Source organism: Rhinichthys klamathensis, unplaced genomic scaffold, assembly GCF_029890125.1.
Source record: "Rhinichthys klamathensis goyatoka isolate OS25496 unplaced genomic scaffold, OSU_Roscu_1.1 h1tg000406l_1, whole genome shotgun sequence".
NCBI classification, from domain to species: domain Eukaryota; kingdom Metazoa; phylum Chordata; class Actinopteri; order Cypriniformes; family Leuciscidae; genus Rhinichthys; species Rhinichthys klamathensis.
In genome coordinates, this window is record NW_026606907.1 from 2,109,609 (window position 1) to 2,127,500 (window position 17,892).

Genomic DNA, 17,892 nt, shown 5'->3' on the forward strand with positions numbered 1-17,892 from the left:
AATTGTTCACTAGTTCACTGACACTAAGATTTTTTATCATGAAATATGAAATGACAAAATAATAATCAATCCTTTGTGATACCTTAACAGAAATGAATGAATAGTTAATGAATTAATAAATACAACTAGTTGAGTAAATAATGACTTGTTTTAGAAATACATACGTGTGCTGTAGACCTATACTGAGTCATTGTGGGGTTTTCATGCTTGTGCAACAGCTGTAAAAAATATGATACGTCTAATTTTAGTTTGAAGGAGTCATAAACATAAAGCGAGACACACAGAGTAAAATTGTGCTGACTACACATGACTTTACTGGAACTTTGAATAGATACCAAAGTCCTTTACATTATTTGTAACTTCATGAACGGCGTTACTTTTGAAACATCTGATTCTGATTCGTTTGAGTCGATACTTGATTCGGTCAAAACCTTTATATCACTCAATCCAAACGGATTATGACGATAAATATATAGGCTAGATATTCGCTATAAAATATAAAATATTAGTAGAGTCGCATCACAATTATAACGAAAACGGCACAAAGAAACAATATCATCGGAATCACTTTCATAACGATTTTTTACCCGATACAAACAAACGACAGCCAATCAGAACCCACCAGACATTAAAGAGCTGATTTAAAGCGACAGGCGCTTTAAAACTAAATAAACTATCGTTTGTAGTTATATCGTATAGTATTCGTGATCTGTGGTGTTTGAAAGCCAACTCTTGAAAACAATCTCTGTTACTTTAATTTCCTATCATCACTGTAAAGCTGCTTTGAAACAATCTATATTGTTAAAAGCGCTGTATATAAATGAAGGTGATTTGACAACTGAGAATAATTAGCTAACATTATTAATAATGATTAGTAGGCTACTACTTTATATTTTGATAACAATAACCAGGTTGTAAACAACATGACATTAACAGCAACTTTCGAAAACTTGAACAACTTTCGAGATTAAAACGAAACGATAAGGAGGAAGTCTTTTGAGCGAAAAAAAAAAGAATCGGTCAATCGGATCTATGAACCGAATCTTTCCAATGAACCGATTGGCTCAAATGAATCCATTCCATGTGCTACGTCACTACCAGTGAATCCCAGTGTGTGTGTGTTTGTGGACAGCCGTTCATTTCCCATCACTACAGCTTGAGATGTCTGTGAGAAACAGCTGTTTCCCTCGATAAAAACTCTAGTTATGGAGTTTGAAACTAAAATCTACCCTCAGATCGGTGGATTTGGGCGATACAACCGGATCGTAACCCTTTTCAGTTGGTTCCCGAACTTTGCGGTCTCGTTGAATCTCTTCAGCGATGTTTTCTTCACGCTGATCCCCGAGTCGTACCACTGCAAACCCGATCTGGCGTTATTCCCAGCGTCTTCCGTGCTCGGGAACCTCTCCAGGCAAGCGGTCCTCAATCTCACCGTCCCGTGGCTGAAGGGCTCCGGGTTCAGTCACTGCGAACTGTACAAGTACCCGCTGAATACAAGCAACCTCACGGAGAACGCGCCGCGGGACACGGTGCCCTGCACGATAGGATGGGAGTTCGCCAAACCCGCGGGACTACAAAACAACTTAGTGACCGAGGTTAGTATGCGAACCCAACCGTCAGAATGCTAACCGAACCGTTAATGTGCGAACCCAACCGTCAGAATGCGAACCGAACCGTCAGAATTCGAACCGAACCGTTAATGTGCGAACCGAACCGTTAATATGAACTGAATTCGAACCAAACAATGCGAGTTCACTCAAGTTATTACAGTTTTAACAGTCGATCTGAATTAGGCCACTTTATTTAAAAACATTAATGTTTTAATTATTATTATTATTTATAGTCTTTGAATTGCCATAGTGTGATTATTTTACTTCCTTTCTATGTAAAGGATTTTGAATAACTGTTTTATCCTTGCTTTTATTTTGTGATTATTTTTTAATTGAATTGCCATAGTGTATGAAATGTGCTATATAAATAAACTTGCCTTGCCTATAGATTTTTAATTAGAAGGAAAAAATGCAATTATATTATATTCTTAACACTTCACTCTAAGATCCATTAGTTAACTACCTTAGCAAACATGAACTAAGAACGAAGAATTACTTCTACAGCATTTATTAATCTTAATTTCAGCACTTACTAATACATTAGTCAAATCAAAGGTTGTAACATTAGTTAATGCACGGTGAGCTAACATGAACAAACAATGAACAGCTGGATTATTATTATTATTAACTAACATTAACAAAGATGAATAAATACAGTAACAAATGTATTTCTCATGGTTAGTTCATGTTCGTTAATACAGTAACTAATGAACCTTATTGTAAAGTTTTACCATTATATTTTTATAGTGCCCTGCCATATTCATGATTAATTGTTTGGGGGATACATTCGTTATCTTTTGCGGAATTGCTAATTTGCAAATGAATAAATAAATAAATAAACGTTGGGGTTTGGTTTGTTTGGTTTTATAAAAATGTATAAAGTAGTCTGTTATTGTTTATAGTATAACTATCTGCCTGTACACAACAGAAGTCTCTGCAATGTCCCATTTAGATGGCTGTGATCCCAGATCCCTCATAAATTTAAATAATGGTCATATTTAATATGCAGGCTAGATTAGTATTGACCATCATGTCAAGTAATAAACCATGTAAATCTGCTGATATACATAATTGTCTGCCATACATGTCTGAAAATACAGCGTTGTTGTTGTTGTTGACTAATCACATGTTTAAGATTATAGGTTATGAATTCATATTTAATCTATGAGACCCTGAAGTCGTCACTGGAAGCTCAGGGAACAGTTGACTTCCTGTTTAACAGGAAGTAAAGAGCTTTTCATGAGGCCTTGACTCGCAATATGTTTCCTTTTCCACGATGGAAAATAAAAGCTTTTACGTGTCATGAAGTGTGGATTAGTTTGCAGGAAGATCCTTCTGGAAGCAGAGCAAGAACTGCAGGAGCGTGGCTTCACATTAGCTGTAATGTAATAATAATACAAGTTGATTATATAATAAAGAAAGTCGGTCCACACACAGTCAGCCTTCCTGAGAGTTAGCTGGTGTTTTGGATTGGCTAGAAAGTTTAAATGTTTCATTGATTTTAATACATTTAATTGACTTTATTAGAATAGTGCGTGTCAGTGATGTTTCATTTTTACCTTTTTACATTACATTTAAGTTCCCTACTGCAATATCCAACTCAAAGTAGCTCTTATGATGGTTTTAGCTATTTTAACTGGTGGTTTATAGTCATTAGTTGGTCAATTTTCTATAGTTGTGTCACAATATATCGCAATACATAATGCAACAACATGTATTGTGGATAGTTCATCCAAAATTAACATTTCTGTGTGAGAAAAAATTCCAGTTTTCAGAGTACAACTACATTAAACTACTATATAATGTTGAATTTAATGTATAATAATGCAATGAGGGAATATTTGTGTGTCCTGATAATGCCAAATGTCTGATGTTATCAGTATAAAGTGACGACATTATATTAAATATATCTAGTCAGTGAAAGAGTGCAGCATATTCGTCTAAAATAATTCTGTATTTTCAGCTTCAGAATCATGAATATTGTTATTCTGGTGTCTCTATTGTCCTGTGCTTTGGGTTTCAGCACCAAGTCCAAGAATATTCATTTACACACACAATGATATACCAAATTTAGTATTTAATCAACAGTTCATTTTTTGTGAACCTTTTATCATATCTCTGAGTATCGCAATAATATCATATCGTGAGGGTATCGTTACACGCTTAATTTTCCACCACTATAGTCCATCATTACCTGAGTTTTCCAGCTGCTAGTTTGAATGTGTGTGTGTGTGTGACAGTGGAGTCTGGTGTGTGCCGATCACTGGAGGATCCCGCTCCAGCACGTCTGCTTCATGACCGGCTGGACCCTCGGCTACATCCTCCTCGGCACTGTCTGCGACTGGTGAGGCTTTCTACAACACTACACAACACTACACAACACTATACAACACTACACAACACTATACAACACTATACAACACTACACCAGCCCTATACAACACTACACAACACTACACCAGCCCTATACAACACTACACAACACTACACAACACTACACAACACTATACAACACTACACCAGCCCTATACAACACTACACCAGCCCTATACAACACTACACAACACTACACAACACTACACAACACTATACAACACTACACAACACTACACCAGCCCTATACAACACTACACCAGCCCTATACAACACTACACAACACTACACAACACTACACAACACTATACAACACTATACAACACTACACCAGCCCTATACAACACTACACAACACAACACTACACAACACTATACAACACTACACAACACTATACAACACTACACCAGCCCTATACAACACTACACAACACAACACTACACAACACTATACAACACTACACAACACTATACAACACAACACTATACAACACTACACAACACTACACCAGCCCTATACAACACTACACAACACTACACAACACTACACAACACTATACAACACTATACAACACTACACCAGCCCTATACAACACTACACAACACAACACTACACAACACTATACAACACTATACAACACTATACAACACTACACCAGCCCTATACAACACTACACAACACAACACTACACAACACTATACAACACTACACAACACTATACAACACTACACCAGCCCTATACAACACTACACAACACTACACAACACTACACAACACTACACAACACTATACAACACTACACAACACTACACAACACTACACAACACTATACAACACTATACCAGCCCTATACAACACTACACAACACAACACTACACAACACTATACAACACTACACAACACTATACAACACTACACAACACTACACAACACTACACAACACTACACCAGCCCTATACAACACTACACAACACTACACCAGCCCTATACAACACTACACCAGCCCTACACAACACTATACAACACTACACCAGCCCTATACAACACTACACCAGCCCTACACAACACTACACCAGCCCTATACAACACTACACAACACTATACAACACTACACAACACTACACAACACTACACAACACTACACCAGCCCTATACAACACTACACAACACTACACAACACTATACAACACTACACCAGCCCTATACAACACTACACCAGCCCTACACAACACTACACCAGCCCTATACAACACTACACAACACTATACAACACTACACAACACTACACAACACTACACCAGCCCTATACAACACTACACAACACTACACAACACTATACAACACTACACCAGCCCTATACAACACTACACAACACTACACAACACTACACAACACTACACAACACTATACAACACTACACAACACTACACAACACTACACAACACTACACCAGCCCTATACAACACTACACAACACTACACCAGCCCTATACAACACTACACCAGCCCTACACAACACTATACAACACTACACCAGCCCTATACAACACTACACCAGCCCTACACAACACTACACCAGCCCTATACAACACTACACAACACTATACAACACTACACAACACTACACCAGCCCTATACAACACTACACCAGCCCTACACAACACTACACCAGCCCTATACAACACTATACAACACTACACAACACTACACAACACTACACAACACTACACCAGCCCTATACAACACTACACAACACTACACCAGCCCTATACAACACTACACCAGCCCTACACAACACTATACAACACTACACCAGCCCTATACAACACTACACCAGCCCTACACAACACTATACAACACTACACCAGCCCTATACAACACTACACAACACTACACCAGCCCTATACAACACTACACCAGCCCTATACAACACTATACAACACTACACCACCCAATACAACACTATACAACACTATACCAGCCCTACACAACACTACACAACACTAGCCCTATACAACACTATACAACACTACACCACCCTATACAACACTACACAACACTACACCAGCCCTATACAACACTACACAACACTACACCAGCCCTATACAACACTACACCAGCCCTACACAACACTACACCAGCCCTATACAACACTACACAACACTACACCAGCCCTATACAACACTATACAACACTACACCAGCCCTATACAACACTACACAACACTAGCCCTATACAACACTATACAACACTACACCAGCCCTATACAACACTACACAACACTACACCAGCCCTATACAACACTACACCAAGCCTACACAACACTACACAACACTACACCAGCCCTATACAACACTACACAACACTACACAACACTAGCCCTATACAACACTATACAACACTACACCAGCCCTATACAACACTATACAACACTACACCACCCTATACAACACTACACAACACTACACCAGCCCTATACAACACTACACAACACTACACCAGCCCTATACAACACTACACCAGCCCTACACAACACTATACAACACTACACCAGCCCTATACAACACTACACAACACTACACCAGCCCTATACAACACTACACCAGCCCTATACAACACTACACAACACTAGCCCTATACAACACTATACAACACTACACCAGCCCTATACAACACTACACAACACTACACCAGCCCTATACAACACTACACCAGCCCTATACAACACTACACAACACTACACCAGCCCTATACAACACTACACCAGCCCTACACAACACTACACCAGCCCTATACAACACTATACAACACTACACCAGCCCTATACAACACTACACCAGCCCTATACAACACTATACAACACTACACCAGCCCTATACAACACTACACCAGCCCTATACAACACTACACCAGCCCTATACAACACTACACAACACTACACCAGCCCTATACAACACTACACCAGCCCTACACAACACTACACCAGCCCTATACAACACTATACAACACTACACCAGCCCTATACAACACTACACCAGCCCTATACAACACTACACCAGCCCTATACAACACTACACCAGCCCTATACAACACTACACAACACTAGCCCTATACAACACTACACAACACTACACCAGCCCTATACAACACTACACAACACTACACCAGCCCTACACAACACTACACCAGCCCTATACAACACTACACCAGCCCTATACAACACTACACCAGCCCTACACAACACTACACCAGCCCTATACAACACTACACCAGCCCTACACAACACTACACCAGCCCTATACAACACTACACCAGCCCTATACAACACTACACAACACTAGCCCTATACAACACTACACCAGCCCTATACAACACTACACCAGCCCTATATAACACTACACCAGCCCTATACAACACTACACCAGCCCTACACAACACTATACAACACCACATTAGCCCTATACAACACTACACCAGCCCTATACAACACTACACCAGCCCTACACAACACTACACCAGCCCTATACAACACTACACCAGCCCTATACAACACTACACCAGCCCTACACAACACTACACCAGCCCTATACAACACTACACCAGCCCTATACAACACTACACAACACTAGCCCTATACAACACTACACCAGCCCTATACAACACTATACAACACTACACCAGCCCTATACAACACTACACAACACTACACCAGCCCTACACAACACTACACCAGCCCTATACAACACTACACAACACTACACCAGCCCTATACAACACTACACCAGCCCTACACAACACTACACAACACTACACCAGCCCTATACAACACTACACCATCCCTATACAACACTACACCAGCCCTACACAACACTACACCAGCCCTATACAACACTACACAACACTACACCAGCCCTATACAACACTACACCAGGCCTATACAACACTACACCAGCCCTACACAACACTACACCAGCCCTATACAACACTACACCAGCCCTATACAACACTACACCAGCCCTACACAACACTACACCAGCCCTATACAACACTACACAACACTACACCAGCCCTATACAACACTACACCAGCCCTACACAACACTACACCAGCCCTACACAACACTACACCAGCCCTACACAACACTACACAACACTACACCAGCCCTATACAACACTACACCATCCCTATACAACACTACACCAGCCCTACACAACACTACACCAGCCCTATACAACACTACACAACACTACACCAGCCCTATACAACACTACACCAGCCCTACACAACACTACACCAGCCCTACACAACACTACACCAGCCCTATACAACACTACACCAGCCCTATACAACACTACACCAGCCCTATACAACACTACACCAGCCCTATACAACACTACACAACACTACACCAGCCCTATACAACACTACACCAGCCCTACACAACACTACACCAGCCCTACACAACACTACACCAGCCCTATACAACACTACACCAGCCCTATACAACACTACACCAGCCCTACACAACACTACACCAGCCCTATACAACACTACACAACACTACACCAGCCCTATACAACACTACACCAGCCCTATACAACACTACACAACACTACACCTCTTTCAAGACCAGTTGTGTTCTAGATGTGATCAAAGTAAACGATGAAGCTTTATTGCAATAGATGCAAAACCTCAAACCAAGTAGCTTGTGCAAATAAATGATGCTTTTACCACTAAATGTGATCAAAGTATTTTAGTGCAACGATTAATCGCATCCAAAAATAAAAGTTTGTGTTTACATAATATATATGTGTGTGAACTGTGTATAATTATTTGTATATATAAATACACACACATGCATGTATATATTTAAGAAAACTTGTTAATTATATATTAAATATTTATATTTTATATATAGTATACAGGTGAAACTCAAACAATTTGAATATCGAGCAAAAGTTCATTTATTTCAGTAATTCAACTTAAAAGGTGCAACTAATATATTATATAGACTCATTACATGCAAAGTGAGATATTTCAAGCCTTGATTTGTTATAATTGTGATGATTATGGCTTACAGCTTATGAAAACCCCAAATTCAAAATTAGAATATTGAGAAAAGGTTTTCATAGCTGTAAGCCATAATCATCACAATTATAACGTGCGGTCACTTGAATAAATGTATGTTTTTATGATAAATTTACACTTAAACACATGCAATTAAGTGGACTTGAATAAATGTGTGTTTGTGTGTGTCTGTCTGTGTGTGTCAGGTTGGGTCGTCACTTGAATAAATGTATGTTTTTATGATAAATTTACACTTAAACACATGCAATTAAGTGGACTTGAATAAATGTGTGTGTGTGTGTGTGTGTGTGTGTGTGTGTCTGTGTGTGTCAGGTTGGGTCGTCACTTGAATAAATGTATGTTTTTATGATAAATTTACACTTAAACACATGCAATTAAGTGGACTTGAATAAATGTGTGTGTGTGTGTGTGTGTGTGTGTGTGTGTGTGTGTGTGTGTGTGTGTGTGTGTGTGTGTGTGTGTGTGTTTGTGTGTGTGTGTCTGTGTGTGTCAGGTTGGGTCGTCACTTGAATAAATGTATGGTTTTATGATAAATTTACACTTAAACACATGCAATTAAGTGGACTTGAATAAAAGTGTGTGTGTGTGTGTGTGTGTGTCTCAGGTTGGGCCGTCGCTGTGCGCTGCTGCTGTCAGTGGTTTTCTCGGGACTGCTGGGAATCATGGCTTGTCTCTCTAACAGTCCTTCTGCTTTCCCGTTCCTCCGGCTCCTCCAGGGCTCAGCGTTAGCCGGAGTGTTTCTGTCATCTTACATCGCACGCAAGTACACTTTATCATCATCACTTTATCATCACATGACCTCTCCCAATCTGCGGCTGATAAGCTCTGAGACTCACGGCTGTACACAAGTGCTTCTGTACAGTGCTTGTTCACTCCAGGTCAATATTTGCATAAGCTATTTTAATTTGGCTTTGCAAAAATGTAATTGTAAGTGTCCGTCTCTTCCTACACTCATCTACACAACAGGAAGTCCGATTGTCCCTTTGATCGTTCCTAAAGTCTTAGATCACGTGTCACGATAGATTAATGAAACTACTCTAAATTGTCCATCTGGCTTTAATTTCCATAAAATACAAGTACAAATATTTCAAGGAATTGGTATTACATATTACACACACTATCAACCAAAGTCTGGATATTTTTGAATAAATTTATGGTTTTTTTTTAATAGGGCTCTCGAAATTAACAGGTTTGCACATGCAATTAATTTTTTCAGTTTCTGTGTATTTCCTGTTAGACTAATTGGATTTATGTAAAGATTGTTTTAAGTTCACTTAAATTAAAACTTGTTATATTTTTAAAGGTCAAAATTGATAGCTTTTAATTATACTGTAATGCAGAATGGCTATAATTAATAAATAAATAATGGCTAAAAATGCTTCATAGTATTGCAGTATTGGTATTTTCATAAAAAGATTGTACATTAAACAAATATTTAAAATGTGTTTTTTCTACATTCATTTGGAGATTAAATTTGAAATTGTTACAATATAGAAATATATAAAAAAAACTGTAATGTTTGGTGTGATTAATTGGTTCATGTTTTTTATCTACTGACAACATTAGTTTCAATCTTAAACCTTTTGAAATGAAAATAGGCAAATATAAATATGAGTTTTAGAATCATATTTCAATCAAAGTGTAATTTTAGCTTTTATCATAGTTTTATAAATATTTTGAATTCTAGTTCATTTTTATTTATTAGTTTAATTTTTAGTCATTTTATTTTGTGCTTTTGTCATTTTTATTAGGTTTAGCTTATTTTTATTTCAATTTTTATTTCAATTTTAGCTGGTTTTAATTTGTATTTATTTCCAGTAAATCATGTTTGTGCTTCATCTTAAATGTTTCAAATTTTCAGTTTAGTTTAATTCCAACTAAATTTTATATTTTATTTTATTTCAGCTTTTTTTCTTCTTCATTTAACAGATATTTTTAATTGGTTTAGTTTTAGTTAACGATAATATTCCTGATACTCACAGTACACACGAAAATAATGAAAATGTACATTACACATGAAAATACACACGAAATAAAAGCAGCAAGCTGTGTCCGGCACACATGACACTCTTTCAACACTGATCATCTAAAATATGGACGATAGTAATAATAAAGAACGAGTAGATATGCCTAAATAAATAAAAGATAATAAGAATGAGTCATTATGTTTAGACTCTTGTGTGTGTGTCTGTGTGCGTGCGTGCGTGCGTGCGTGTGTGTGTGTGTGTGTGTGTGTGTGTGTGTGTGTCTGCGTGTGTGTGTGTGTGTGTGTCTGCGTGTGTGTGTGTGTGTGTGTGTAAGCAGATGTTCTTGATCAATAGGAGACTCTTGATAAAGAGTGTTGTTCTTTGACTGGGAACAGCATTCCTCTTCTATCTCACGAACACACTGTTCACACTGATCATCAGTGTGTGTTTAATCGGCTGAGGAAAGTTCAGTGTGTGTGTGTGTGTGTGTGTGTGTGTGTGAAGATCTGATCTCTGTTCTTTCCATGGTAAAGAGTCCGTGTTCTTCTCCTGCACTTCCTGTGATTGTTATGTGAGAGTGTGTGTCAGCCAGAACATGAGCTCTCATGGAACAGTGTGTGTGTAAACACCGGCACGTACACACACTCTTCTGTACGACACCAGTCAGATGCACAGACACACTGGTGATTACTGGTGTCCACATCTTACAATAACAGACAGAGTTTCCACCAATGCTCGACTCGTGTTGCACGTTTATTTAGTTTAATAAAGAAATATGTAAGAAGTATTTTCAGCTTGATAAGACTTCGTTTATTTGATCAGAAATACAGTAAAAATTGTGATTTGATATTTTTTTTTTTTACAATTTAAAATAACTTATATGTGAATATACAGTAAAGTGTAATTTATTCCTGTGATCAAAGCTGATGTTCAGCATCATTACTCCAGTCTTCAGTGTCACATGATCCTCCAGAAATCACTCTAATATGAGGATCTGATGATCAAGAAACATTTCTGATTATTTTGTTTTTACTGCTTAATTTATTGTGGAAATTGTGATACGCTATCATTCAAAAGTTTGGGATGAGTATGATTTTAAATAAATAAATATATATATTCAGCAAGGATGCATTAAATTGATCAAAAGTGACAGTATAGACATTTTATATTAATATCTATATTATTAAAGATTTCTATTTCAAATAAATGCTTTCTATTCATCGTATAAACATGAAATCAACATTGATAATATTAAAGAACTATTATTAATTATTGAAAGCCAATAACAATTGATATTAATTGAGCATCAAGTGATCCTATTAGAATGATTTGTGAAGGATCATGTGACACTGAAGACTGGAGTAATGATGCTGAACATTCAGCTTTGAGACTCCGCCCACACGCTCTTCTGATTGGCTGTTATGTTTGACTGATTTAATTGTGAGTGCAGTGCGCTTGCAGAGAGACTCTGCCCACACGCTCTTCTGATTGGCTGTTATGTTTGACTGATTTAATTGTGAGTGCAGTGTACTTGCAGAGAGACTCCGCCCACACGCTCTTCTGATTGGCTGTTATGTTTGACTGATTTAATTGTGAGTGCAGTGTACTTGCAGAGAGACTCCGCCCACACGCTCTTCTGATTGGCTGTTATGCTTGACTGATTTAATTGTGAGAGCAGTGCGCTTGCAGAGAGACTCCGCCCACACGCTCTTCTGATTGGCTGTTATGCTTGACTGATTTAATTGTGAGTGCAGTGCGCTTGCAGAGAGACTCCGCCCACACGCTCTTCTGATTGGCTGTTATGTTTGACTGATTTAATTGTGAGTGCAGTGCGCTTGCAGAGAGACTCCGCCCACACGCTCTTCTGATTTGCTGTTATGTTTGACTGATTTAATTGTGAGAGCAGTGCGCTTGCAGAGAGACTCCGCCCACACGCTCTTCTGATTGGCTGTTATGCTTGACTGATTTAATTGTGAGTGCAGTGCGCTTGCAGAGAGACTCCGCCCACACGCTCTTCTGATTGGCTGTTATGTTTGACTGATTTAATTGTGAGAGCAGTGCGCTTGCAGAGAGACTCCGCCCACACACTCTTCTGATTGGATGTTATGTTTGACTGATTTAATTGTGAGAGCAGTGCGCTTGCAGAGAGACTCCGCCCACACACTCTTCTGATTTGCTGTTATGTTTGACTGATTTAATTGTGAGAGCAGTGCGCTTGCAGAGAGACTCCGCCCACACGCTCTTCTGATTGGCTGTTATGTTTGACTGATTTAATTGTGAGAGCAGTGCGCTTGCAGAGAGACTCCGCCCACACACTCTTCTGATTTGCTGTTATGTTTGACTGATTTAATTGTGAGAGCAGTGCGCTTGCAGAGAGACTCCGCCCACACACTCTTCTGATTGGCTGTTATGTTTGACTGATTTAATTGTGAGAGCAGTGCGCTTGCAGAGAGACTCCGCCCACACGCTCTTCTGATTGGCTGTTATGTTTGACTGATTTAATTGTGAGAGCAGTGCGCTTGCAGAGAGACTCCGCCCACACACTCTTCTGATTTGCTGTTATGTTTGACTGATTTAATTGTGAGAGCAGTGCGCTTGCAGAGAGACTCCGCCCACACACTCTTCTGATTGGCTGTGATTCGTGATTGATTTGTTTGCTGTCTGTGGACACACTGTCACTACTGTCTCTCTCTGGTGTAATCCTGCAGGACTGGAATGGTGTGACCCGCCTCACAGACTCATGGTGTCGATGGTCAGCGGCTTCTTTGCGGTGTTTGCCGAGCTGCTGTTGCCGGGGCTCGCAGTGCTGTGCCGTGATTGGCCCGTTCTTCAGGCCGTCACCACACTTCCCCTGCTGTTACTGCTCTCCTATTGGTGGTGAGCCGTGTGTGTGTGTGTGTGTGTGTCATGCATCGTTTTCTTTAAAGAAGCAGTACATTCTGACTACTTAATGTTTTAAACATATAGCAACAAAAGGTCATTTTGACAGATTGGTATAATATGTCATATTCCAGTCATATTAATTCCCCAAATAACAGACCAGATTCAGATCATCAGTTCATCAGGTGAAGAGCCCCATGAACTCAGCAGAGTTAATAATCATAATATTGATTTCTCTATTTTAATTGAATCACATGTTGATGAACTGATGTGGATTCTCAAATCCCAAGAATGCAAAGTTGATGCATGTTTACACCACAACGCTGTCCCAAATTTGCACTATGAAACTAGTTTTCTAAAGTTTGCGTTGAGTAAGCACCACTAATAATGTGATTGTGTGTGTGTGTGTGTGTGTGTGTGTGTGTGTGTGTGTGTGTGTGTGTGTGTGTGTGTGTGTGTGTGTGTGTGTGTGTGTGTGTGTGTGTGTGTGTGTGTGTGTGTGTGTGTGTGTGTGTGTGTGTGTGTGTGTGTGTGTGTGTGTGTGTGTGTGTGTGTGTGTGTGTGTGTGTGTGTGTGTGTGTGTGTGTTGCGCACACAAGCTGTGCTTCAGTGTTCCCAGAATCCCCTCGTTGGCTCTTGGCCACATCTCAGGTTCCTCAAGCAAAGAAGTGTCTCCAGTCGTTTTCAGCACGAAACGGTGTGTGTGTCAGTGACGAGCTGTTCCCTGCTGAAACACTGCTGTCAGGTGAGCGTCTGCGCCTCACACACTCTCGTCTCCAGGGATGCACTGAAGTGAGAATATTTGAAAATAATAAAACACTTGGTTGAATACCAAATATCGCTTTTTTTCCGATTTGTTTGAACAATTTTACACCATTGCATAAATTAAATTAGTCAAAATGTGCTTTTTATTATTTTGTCTTGCTTTTCAAAGAAATAATCAGTTACAAAAACTACAATTTAAAATTTTATTTAACATTGAACATATAAAATGATTTTTTTTTTTACATTCCAGCAGACATTATACAATATAACTGAAAATAAAGAAATTGTTAAACTAAAAATATTTTTATTTGGCCATCTTTGAGCCATTTGATCGCGTCATCAGAAAACGCCATTGTTCGGTCTTTCCACTTATTCGGACGAACACTGTAAGTGTTTTTGTGTCGCTGTTTTCGGCTGAACAATTTGAGTTTCCGAACACTCGCTGCGTGTCTAATAGTCTCATGTTGTGTGTTTCAAACATGGCTCATGGTCTTGTGTATCTGTGTATGTGGAGCTTGAGACCCGGTACACGTGTGTGTGTGTGTGTGTGTGTGTGTGTGTGTGTGTGTGTGTGTGTGTGTGTGTGTGTGTGTGTGTGTGTGTACAACCTTTGACTTGGTGCTGAAACCCAAAGCACAGGACAATAGAGACACCAGAATAACAATATTCATGATTCTGAAGCTGAAAATACAGAATTATTTTAGACGAATATGCTTGCACTCTTTCCCTGACTAGATATATTTAATATAATGTCGGCCACTTTGTACTGATAACATCAGACATGTGGCATTATCAGGACCCACAAATATTCCCTCATTGCATTATTATACATTATATTCAACATTATATAGTAGTTTAATGTAGTTCTGACACTAAAACTCTGAAAACTGTATTGTGACACGATATATTGTGACGCCTCTGGTTGCTGAGTGTGTGTGTGTGTGTGTTTGAGAGCGTCCCCGTGATGATCAGAGGTGGGTAATGGCTCCGCTAATGAAGCGCTCTTGAGTCGATCCGCTGTTCTGGTGTGATGATACTCTCAGGATATAATGAAGGAGAGCATCTCGCTCTACCCCAGCTCACTGACTAATACCCCAGCTCACTGACTAATACCCCAGCTCACTGACTAATACCCCAGCTCACTGACTAATACCCCAGCTCACTGACTAATACCCCAGCTCACTGACTAATACCCCAGCTCACAGACTAATACCCCAGCTCACTGACTAATACCCCAGCTCACTGACTAATACCCCAGCTCACTGACTAATACCCCAGCTCACAGACTAATACCCCAGCTCACTGACTAATACCCCAGCTCACTGACTAATACCCCAGCTCACTGACTAATACCCCAGCTCACAGACTAATACCCCAGCTCACAGACTAATACCCCAGCTCACAGACTAATACCCCAGCTCACTGACTAATACCCCAGCTCACTGACTAATACCCCAGCTCACTGACTAATACCCCAGCTCACAGACTAATACCCCAGCTCACAGACTAATACCCCAGCTCACTGACTAATACCCCAGCTCACTGACTAATACCCCAGCTCAATGACTAATACCCCAGCTCAATGACTAATACCCCAGCTCACTGACTAATACCCCAGCTCACTGACTAATACCCCAGCTCACTGACTAATACCCCAGCTCACTGACTAATACCCCAGCTCACTGACTAATACCCCAGCTCACTGACTAATACCCCAGCTCACTGACTAATACCCCAGCTCACTGACTAATACCCCAGCTCACAGACTAATACCCCAGCTCACTGACTAATACCCCAGCTCACTGACTAATACCCCAGCTCACAGACTAATACCCCAGCTCACAGACTAATACCCCAGCTCACTGACTAATACCCCAGCTCACTGACTAATACCCCAGCTCACAGACTAATACCCCAGCTCACAGACTAATACCCCAGCTCACAGACTAATACCCCAGCTCACAGACTAATACCCCAGCTCACAGACTAATACCCCAGCTCACAGACTAATACCCCAGCTCACAGACTAATACCCCAGCTCACAGACTAATACCCCAGCTCACACTAATACCCCAGCTCACTGACTAATACCCCAGCTCACAGACTAATTCCCCAGCTCACTGACTAATACCCCAGCTCACAGACTAATACCCCAGCTCACTGACTAATACCCCAGCTCACTGACTAATACCCCAGCTCACTGACTAATACCCCAGCTCACTGACTAATACCCCAGCTCACTGACTAATACCCCAGCTCACAGACTAATACCCCAGCTCACTGACTAATACCCCAGCTCACTGACTAATACCCCAGCTCACTGACTAATACCCCAGCTCACTGACTAATACCCCAGCTCACAGACTAATACCCCAGCTCACAGACTAATACCCCAGCTCACTGACTAATACCCCAGCTCACAGACTAATACCCCAGCTCACTGACTAATACCCCAGCTCACTGACTAATACCCCAGCTCACTGACTAATACCCCAGCTCACTGACTAATACCCCAGCTCACAGACTAATACCCCAGCTCACTGACTAATACCCCAGCTCACTGACTAATACCCCAGCTCACTGACTAATACCCCAGCTCACAGACTAATACCCCAGCTCACAGACTAATACCCCAGCTCACTGACTAATACCCCAGCTCACAGACTAATACCCCAGCTCACTGACTAATACCCCAGCTCACTGACTAATACCCCAGCTCACAGACTAATACCCCAGCTCACAGACTAATACCCCAGCTCACAGACTAATACCCCAGCTCACAGACTAATACCCCAGCTCACAGACTAATACCCCAGCTCACAGACTAATACCCCAGCTCACTGACTAATACCCCAGCTCACTGACTAATACCCCAGCTCACTGACTAATACCCCAGCTCACAGACTTATACCCCAGCTCACAGACTTATACCCCAGCTCACAGACTAATACCCCAGCTCACAGACTAATACCCCAGCTCACAGACTAATACCCCAGCTCACAGACTAATACCCCAGCTCACAGACTAATACCCCAGCTCACAGACTAATACCCCAGCTCACAGACTAATACCCCAGCTCACTGACTAATACCCCAGCTCACTGACTAATACCCCAGCTCACAGACTAATTCCCCAGCTCACTGACTAATACCCCAGCTCACAGACTAATACCCCAGCTCACTGACTAATACCCCAGCTCACTGACTAATA

General features: G+C 40.5%; 1 protein-coding gene across 1 annotated transcript in view; it reads left to right on the plus strand.

Moving 5' to 3' along the window:
• The first annotated feature begins 1,099 nt into the window (after positions 1-1,099).
• Positions 1,100-17,892, plus strand: part of slc22a31 (solute carrier family 22 member 31) — a 29,907-nt gene continuing 13,114 nt past the window's right edge. Inside the window, 5 exon segments of the mRNA XM_056234817.1 lie at positions 1,100-1,595; positions 3,851-3,954; positions 9,675-9,829; positions 13,746-13,914; positions 14,517-14,662. Of these exon segments, the coding sequence (XP_056090792.1) occupies positions 1,206-1,595; positions 3,851-3,954; positions 9,675-9,829; positions 13,746-13,914; positions 14,517-14,662 (964 nt within the window). The 5' untranslated portion in view covers positions 1,100-1,205.